Source organism: Mesitornis unicolor, unplaced genomic scaffold (assembly GCF_000695765.1).
Source record: "Mesitornis unicolor isolate BGI_N332 unplaced genomic scaffold, ASM69576v1 Scaffold51703, whole genome shotgun sequence".
Taxonomy (NCBI): Eukaryota; Metazoa; Chordata; class Aves; order Mesitornithiformes; family Mesitornithidae; genus Mesitornis; species Mesitornis unicolor.
The window spans coordinates 5,455-14,965 of NW_010173593.1; the positions used below are offsets into that span (position 1 = coordinate 5,455).

General features: G+C 38.9%; 1 protein-coding gene across 1 annotated transcript; it reads right to left on the bottom strand.

Moving 5' to 3' along the window:
- Positions 1–2,317: 2,317 nt before the first annotated feature.
- On the bottom strand, positions 2,318–8,486 carry LOC104537776 (protein transport protein Sec24D-like; the record flags this gene model as incomplete). The annotated part of the gene is made up of 4 exons (XM_010180765.1): positions 8,222–8,486; positions 7,351–7,472; positions 3,707–3,818; positions 2,318–2,445 (listed from the first exon to the last, which is right to left on the bottom strand). Coding segments are annotated over exons 1-4 (606 nt in total), but the record flags the coding sequence as incomplete, so codon positions are not given.
- Positions 8,487–9,511: the final 1,025 nt, after the last annotated feature.

Here is a 9,511-nt window from a genome sequence, read left to right on the forward strand (position 1 = left end):
CATTGTTAAAATGGCACTTAAAGGGCATCCATATGATAGGCTAGATATTCTGAAAAGAGCAATTTTCTGTGCCTTGTAGTCACTAGTTCCAGGCAGAAGGCACCGCACTAGGAAATTCTGAAAAACAATGAAGCTCCTCAATGTATTTTGTCTCTATTAAAGGTCCAGTTCTTTCAAATTGAGTGGCTTTTCAGAATTAAAGTGGTTATAAATCACATATGGAAGACCATTTTTATTAGAAGATGTTAAGAGCAAGATCTTATTTTGGCAGCAGCAGTGAAGACAAAGGGCACAGGCAAGCCTTGGAAAAACTCCCTCAGCTAAGCCTGCCCAGCACTTCCTACTGTAACATCATCTTTTCAGTTCTTAGAACTTTACCAAGCTATAATTGCTCAGACTAAAATTTTCCATGCTGGACTTTTGCCAATTTTGAGAGACATTTTTCAGAGGTTTTTTTTGCCTCTTCCAAGAAAGAGGCTAGAGAAAAAGCATACTGCTCTTTACAGATTACTGAATTCCACTGACCTTTCCAACAGCTTGAGAGCACTAGCACGTCAGAACGGGTGGGTGACCAAGTACAACTTTTTGCCAACCCTGGGAAAACCCTCCTGAACTTGGCCAAGTACAAGTGTTTGTACATACTGCTAATTTATGTATGTAGAAGAGATTTGGATTTTAGCAAGTCACTGATGACTCTATCCAAACACTATGCGGGAGTGAGGGAAAGTCATGCACGGGGGCCATAAATGACTAGAGGCAGACTGAAAGTGAAAGATGCACAAAGAAAGAGCCAACATTAAAGCAGAATCGGTAAGTGCCACTTGGGCACACAAACTGGGGTACAAAAGGCAGTAAACAGTAAAGGCTGGCTGGTAAATTGGAGAGGTGGAGAAGCAACAGCAGGAGCTTCATCTAAGAGAAAATGCAGGAGGGGCAACAAGCCAAGTCTGCACATTCCCGTGAAGAACTGGAATGAAACCCAAAATTGTTGTCTTGCAGACAAATGGTGAGACTCAGTATTTGCAGACCTGTAAGTAATACATCCTATTTCCCTGTGGACGACAGAGAAGATAACTACATACTACCCTGCTAAAGTAATACTCCTAATTCAGAGGTCTGTTGCATTGGAAGTTATCCATCTTGATAAAGAACATCTGTTTTTTTCCAATATATTTTTTAAAAAAACCCTAAAAATTTAGAAGTAATAAAACAAAGTTAAAGAAAAATCAAATACTGGAAAACCAAGTGCTTCAAGTCTTTTTAATTTTATTTAGGCTTTTCTGTGCATGTCTTTTATCAGGGATTTTTGAAGACACAATCACATACTACTACTTCCATTAAATCCCTGGGTTTTTTTCCAGGAAACACTCTGAAAGTAAGTTAGTGCATGAAAAGGAAATTCATTCTGCAGACCTCTGCTGCAGAATTTAGAATATGTGTAATGGAGGAGGTAGGAGTTGAAGAACAGGAAAGATGATCCTACAGATGATGCAGATAAATGCTGCACTTGAAAACTGGTTTTATGCCTGCTACTGATACAATTCTTTGGGGATGCCAGGACATCTGGGTAACTATCCTAAGACCACAGGATACTGTCAATCTGCAAAAATACTTTGCAGATGAACTAAGGATATGTTTGCTATATGAAGTGCTATTAGAGATGGTAATATGAGAAAAGAAATTGATTAGGTTAATGCCTCCGAATGAGTGCCAAAAATGAGTGGTTACATTTGTCTTCTTCCTATGACTCAGCTCAGCTGAGTAGAAAATACCATTATCTTCTCAGTCAGTTGTGAAATTAAATTATTTTGTAAAGAACTAAATGGAGAAACACCATTCTTTGAATGTAGCTGTCCAGGTCTTAAAATTACTTGATACAGTTTGTGGTAGTTCTCTTTTAATGTCTTTACTTATACCTATGAAGTTCCAGGAGAGCAAGCAACTGACAAAGCTGGCAGTTGGGGGAACACCAAGAACCTCGTGGTTCAGATTACACAGTCGTCACTCTTGCACCTTTTCCAAAGATTTTTGTCCTTTGAAGTTGCATCACATCTAGACGTGGCACTTAGGAAATGGTTTAGTGGTGGACTTGGCAATGCTAGGTTAATGGTTGGACCTGAAGATCTTAAAGGTCTCTTCCAACCTAACCATTCTATGATTCTATGACCCAAGTGCATCTCAGTCTTCTACCACCTTTCTACTGTCTCACTGCTTCACAGTCAGAGGCAAAACACCCTCACTCCCAACCCAGAGAAGAACAAGCCAGTAATATTTAGGAGACAAAACCACATAGGACTGATATTCAGTTAGTCCTTACCTCATTTGGTGGAACAACAGCAAAAGGCTGGATGACAGCTGCCAGTGGAATGCGAGCCTGTTTGGCCATATCTGAAGATGATGGAAAGCAGTAGGTAGTACATCGGACATAACGAGGGCTGGCATGGCCTAGAACACCCAACACAGCATGCAGAATGAAAGACTGTTAAAAGGAACCCGCCTGTCCCAAACACAAACCAGAAAAATCAAAACACAACCACAAAGCAACAAGTGCACATGCTAAGTTAAACACATGCTTTTTTGCCTCCCATGCAAACTTCTGCCGATCTGTCCTCTTTATGTGTCAGTACATTGCCTGTCCCTGTGGGTAAATCTCTTCACGCTGTTTGAGTTTAAAGCAGAGATTTAAACTTGAAGAAAAAAAACCCACAATTATTTGCAATACAAATCTCAATTGAGATTAGTTTGAAATGTATCACATCTAAGATCTTAAAAGGAAAAAATATGGATGAAATCCCCAGGGGGAATGTCAACACTGTATATAATGAAATGCTGCAAACTGACACCTACTGTCAAGACCATTTCAACAAGCTAGCTGATTCAGAAAATGGTATACCTGTGTTAGCATCACGATGCTCATTTACCTTGAAAAATACAGTGTGCTAAAATCACTACACCACTCCTTGTAGCACACTTAGCTCCATCCCCTCAATGAGAAACTGTGTTGTGCACTGTAGACAAGAGCACTGAAAGGCAACAGGAGTTCAGAAATTGGCTTCCTTATGCTCCTTTTTTAACCACAGCTCTGCTCAGTTTCATGAAAGGAATTTCTTTGTTCATCAGAACTGCATTACCCCATTCTCAGATAATGCCAAAAAATCTCGATGTGTTTGTACATTTTACACAGTTCATCCAAGCACTGATAAATTAATGCTGGACTAAGTGACACCATCAGTTTAATCTGTATTAAAATATCAAGAATGCTGTAAAAAGTAGCACATGGAATATGGTACTTCCAAGGCTCTAGGCAGAGGCAAAGGTAGATACACCGGCCAAAGTAAAACGTCAACTAGAAGCTTGTATTCTGCCCCTATAGCTTGAACAGAATCTTCCAAAATTCTTATCTTAAAACATAACGGTGCTAGTCTCATTGCTGCTTCTAGTGTCCATCTTTCAAAATTTCAGAAGACTCCGAAGGGGATTTTCAACTTGAAATTTAAAACCTTGAGAAGTTTTAATTCAAAAAGAAAGGTTGCCTCAACTACTCATATTATTTTAAAGGTCAGGAAGGGTAGAGGAGGTGGAGGCATGGTGGTCTCAAGGCATCTACTGGAATTAACCCAAGGTGTAAGAATTCAACTCCCGCTTCTCCCTCCTACCCTTTAATTTACCTAGAAAAGGCTACCAAAGCAGTAACAAGGACAGTTACCTTGGTCTTGGATTATGCAGTCTGTGGTGACAAGAGGAGGAACCTGTCCTCTTGTATTTGTAGCATAGATCTGCCCTCCCCTAGAAGCCTTATCATTTTCAATTACTTGAATCTGATGAATAAGAAGCAAGAACAGTATGAGAAAGGTAAGACATTCATTCAGCTCCATTCATAAACAGCTATGCTAACATCTACACCACTGTTGACATTGTCTTATGCAGAGGTGGCATAAACCTATCACAACACTGGCTTCTGGGAAGTATTACCTATTGATATATACAGTGAGCAAGTGAGTTGTTTACAGTAAGTATATCAACTGCTAGGAGAACAGACCTTTTCAAGAGCGGCTAACCAGCAAATTGAGGAATGAGTGAAGTCCTTGTTACTGAATCTGGCCTTCCATTCTCCCTGATCAAACTGAAGTGCAAGGTTGCATCACCTTACTCAGATACCATATATACCAGGTTATTTTTTGCATGACCATAGTTATGCCAGCTGCTGTTCTTCATAAATGAATGCACAGGTAATTGATCAGATTGCAATGGTGGGAGGCGTTAGCCCTCATTCCTCCTGACTAGGCTCCACACACAAGGTAGTTAAGAAATAAGCAATCTACATAGTATACCACCTTCCTAGCTGAGCTATATTTCAGCACTGCCATTTAGAAAGCAGCAATTTAAACTCCTGAGAAAAGCCTTGTTGGCCACTAAGTAGTATTTCAACACTGTAGCTCAGGGTTTTCAATCTCTAGGTCAGACTACCATGTTGTGAGCTTCCTCCTAGAAAGGAAGTACAGGAGAGCAATCACAGAAAACTTTTATTAAAGTGAGGTAGCTCTGAACATGTACAGATTTACTTTGCTTGGAGTCTAGTTTATAGCAATTTATAAGGTAATGTCACAAAATGCTCATGAAGCTGGCTTTACTACTGAACAAATTTCTTTCCCATGCACTTCCTCCCCTGTCACTTCTGCACAGTCCCTCACCCCTGTTTATGCCTGATACTTCTCAGGATATAACTGAAGTTATATAAAGATGTATTTTGTTCCATGCCATAAGATGGATCACTACGATGGTATCATTATTCCTCCTCTTCCCTCAAAAAAGCTATCTTTGCAGCAGTCTGGTTCAGAGCATAGCCAGACAGCTGTGAAAGGCAAGAGGAACGAGACAGGGAATTTCGGAAACTGGCTTTGACACTTGCTGCTGATATCTCATGGAATTGTATCTTTACACTGCACATGAATTTCTAATAATAACTAGGCAAGTTCAGAAGCCTCTGTCAGAAAGCAAACAGAAGAAAACCAAAATTAGTTGCATAGAGTCTTCTGATCATTGTCCAAGAGGTATTTCCTAACATGCTGGAAATAATCTGGGGCCTGTAACTATTTTTTCTACAAAGTTTCTGTACTGCAATTTAAATATATAATTTAAATATATATACATTCCTCAGAGATCTTGTTATATCTTTTGCTTGATTACTTTTCCCTGTCTCCTTGACTTGTATACTTATTGTTAACTCTTGCAATAGAAGGAAAAAGGTTTTGCTCTAAAAATGTCCACTGGCTGAAGAAAGCAAACCACTTTCAGACTTAGCTCTGCAAAAGATCAATGTACCATGGTATTCTGCAGTTAACTGACCTAAATATATCATTGTTCTTGGAAACAGTTGTTAACAAAGCCCAGATGCTAGTTTTCATAGATGTATCAATGTCTAACATATGAAGAAAATATAAATCAACAATGGCTACAGATAAGAAGTAAATTTATCTGGCAACACTACTGTAATTATATAATGTAAATATAACAGGAGAAACATGGTCATACTTATTCCTCATTCTGAATTAGCTTTTTGCCCTTTACAGACGTTGACCCAGATCATGTTTCTTTTAAACATGTCATTTTGATCCTCTCTGTGCTGCTCAAACAAACCTTTTAACCTATTTTAACATTGCCGTCATAGTCAAGGCTGTTTATTCTACATGCGTAATTAAAACAAGACATCAGTCCACGCTTTCATGCCAGACCTCCTTCTCCGCTCTCCCCTTTTAGTTTTAATTAGACAAGACCATATAATCCTTCTTTATGTAAAAAGCACCATACTGAAACACCAGGAATGACTGACCTATCAAAGGCATTTGTTAATGACAGACACTCGCTCAATTTTTTTTTTCCACAATGGTTTTCAGTTACATTTAACTTGAAAATTGCCTTTTTAAAAAGGCAATTGCAGTTGTTATGTTAACCTCTAAATGATTATCAGCAAGCATTTTTGCAAAATTTTGGGGGTTTTACATCCAAACCATCACTGGATTAAAAAAAATAAATCTCTTAAAGAATGACAAAAGAATATTGTAATCTAAGGGGGGCTGCCCCCTACTAGACAGTGTCAGGCTTTTACACAAATGCTTTTCCCTCATCTCAGTGGAACACAAATTCTTTGCTGTACAACAATACTGCTTCAGCAGAGAAGTGGGAGATTCCTTCACCCAGGCTAACTTACAGTGTGGTGGTGAAGTCATTTTTGTAAGTAGAAAGTTCTAGGTCAAAGCTGCAGGACACAGCCTGCTTTGAGAATCCCAACTCTCCAAGGACCTTTTGATCTGTCCTGCCAATTGCCAGAACCAGTATAAGTGTGTGCATCAGAATGTGTTTTCCCTGCGAGTTCAGCACATTTTCTTCATTTCAATCCGCTGTTTTCAATTTAAAAAAAAAAAAAAGAGAAGAATTTAAATGCAGCCTGCACCTGACTAGCTATTCCTTTGAGTAACAATTAGACTATTTAAGAAAGATGGACACAACCATACCCTTGTTTTCTCTGCCTGTAACACCATTGCAAGAAGAACAGACACTGTTCCACCAGTGCACATTCAGGAGTCCTTCAACACCTGAGCCTCTTGAACCTGTATGAAGCTTAAGCATGAAGTATATTCCAAGCTACTGAAATCCTTACAAGGCTGCAGCAACTAGAAGGATACTCAGGCAAATCATTTTAGTTGCCTGGGAAACTCCTGCAATCAGTGGGGTGGCTTTTGAGCACGAGACTTCTCAGCATTTCCAGGATTGTTGTTTTAAAGTTCACACACCTGTATTCTGTACAAATCCTACTTTAGGTGTCTACATGTTACTAAGTCTAGGCCTTCAAACTTTTTGGAGTGAAAAGGAAAGGTGAGTAGCTGCAATGAAATGCAAGTAAACCTTCAGTACTGCTTACTGTCATATTAACCCTGTTGAAAATTCCCCTTGAAGTATTAAAGCAGATGCAATCTGCTCTAAGAGAACCTGCTTTAGCAAAGGGGTTGGACTAGATGATCTCCAGAGGTCCCTTCCAACCCCTACTGTTCTGTGATTCTATTTGGAGTCATGGGTATGACCCATGTTAGCTAAAGTCATAAAGCCTCCTCAGCACTAAAACTAATGTTAGGCACCACTCATTTATCCAAAACTGACAGCACAGAGTACAAAATTGCATGTAATTAAGAAACTGCAAAAACTGGAACATATCTTGTGAACTAAGTCATGTAAGTGCAATTTTGTTACAAAACATACACCAACTAAAATAAATCCAATATTAGCATTTTCATTCCTTTATCTTAAATGCAGCAGAAATTTACTCTCATAAAATATTAATGTCACATTACTTACTGGGCTTGGAATAGAGTCAGGATCAAGTTTCTTCTGCTGTGGACCTGAGAGCTGTGCTGGACCCCCAGGAAAAGCACCAGGATAAGACAGCTGAGATGCTGCCATCTGAGGACCATAGTGACCTGCAGAATTACAAATGACAAGTCACTTAAAGTATTTACTCAGGTAAATGAAACTTTTCCTTCCCTTCTGTTTTCAGCAAGTAAAAGAAATGGATTATTTTGGGTCACACAGACTGTGTTTTAAAGGTAAACATAAACAAGGTATGACAACTTAGGCTCCAAAGGTTTTCAAGTATATACCATGTAGGATGATTAGTAGAGATTACTACAGCTACTCAGAACAGGCCATTTCATTAGTGAGAATCTCTCCCCTAACACAAGTCAGTGCAAACTGGTCTAGGTAGCTGGCTTTTTGGTTGCCAAAATAACTGTTTTACTCCCCTATGTCAGGTGAAACAAAGTACGTTCTTTGTATTCTGCTACAATTCTTTGTCGCTATAGTATTTTTGAAAGCTGCTTAATGACAGGCAGTACTACAAGACAGAGAGCAACCTATACCTTTACAGAGTATAAGAGAAACTCTGTATTTCTATAGTACATTGTGCCTTTACCCATTTACTAACCAAATAATTCTGTTCCAGATACAAATTAATTTCCTTTTTCTTGTTACATTCTCAACAGTGCTGAACTTCTGAGCAAAAGCATAGCCTGCCTTGAACGACTGACAATGTAGATCCTTCCACTCCACAAAAAGAGGATTAAATTTTCATTTTACCAAGTCAGCAGATCATCAACCATGAATGATCACAATTCCACCAGTGATTCTCAGTGCATTTTTTGTTCTCAATTACATCAACATCTCTCCTTACCTTGCTGAGGATGATATCCAGGTCCTGGAGGCTGTCCTGAAAGCTGTTGTAAGTTAGGATTTGGGGGGACAGATCCAGGGATCCCATCTTGTCTGGCCATAGGAGGCAATGATGACTGAGCACAAAGGCCATTAACATTACTTGCTGATGGAGGAACTTGTGATCCAGGTGGTAAAGATATTTGCTGCTGCATTGGTGGTGGTAGTTGTGGACCCTGAAAAGATGTTGGATGCCCAGAAGACATGCCAGAGCTCAGAGTAGTGCTAGGACCTGTGCAAGAAACTGTATGTCAGCTGAGTCAAAAACTGAGTCAGTTAACCTACTAACTCTGTGTAGAAGGTGCTCTGTTTTTGCTCAACACATTAGCAACATATAGGCAATATTGTATCTCATACTGACAAGCTGCCTTAGAGGGATTCTGAATGCCTGCTCACGTAACAAATCTGACCTCATAGTTTAAGTCTGAGCTGATCTGGTCATCCACTTATATTTCTTTTGGCTCTACTTTCAATAAAACCCTGCAGCTAGGGTGGATAGGAAAAGACAGCGAGGCCAGCCTTTGACAATTATTGATTAGAATACACATAAATCACTATTTGCTTTTCAAATAATGTTTAATTTCATGATGTGAAAACACATTATTTTTGCTTAATAATCAATGTCTCTTATGTGGCATGTTTTTCTTAGGCTGCTGTTTGCATTTCACCATGATAGGTTCAATGGAAGATAAATCCACTCATTTTATCTATTTTACAACCATCTTCTGGTTTTAAAAGATGAAACATGTGGGAATTATTTTGTACATGCTGGTGAGCAATAGTTTGTTGTTTATAAGATCCAGATTCCAACTAGAATTAAGACAACCTTGGAAATAGGAGGGTGTTTTGAGACTTACAATCTGTAAATATTTATTACTTTACAAAACCTACATTTTTTTTAGTCAAATTTCTCCCCAAAGACCTATGGCAACGTAATTTTCAAGAAAGCTAAAAGAACAACCAAAATTAAGTTTGGAGCAAAAGGACCAATGTGTTAATACATAAATGTATCTTCTGTCAGACATGCTAACTGAAAAAAAAAAATTCACATGCAAAATGCAAGCACAGGTTCTCAGCTGACAGAAACAAGCACCACTTCAGTAGCTTTACAAGCTGTGAATTTCAGCACTGTCAAGTTACACCAACTTAGACTAAGGAAAAATCAGAAGAATAAAACCCAGCAGAGAGGCAGAGTTGTAAAAAAATCCATGTCTCCAGTGGTTTGAATCACAGAATCTTAGGAGTTGGAAGG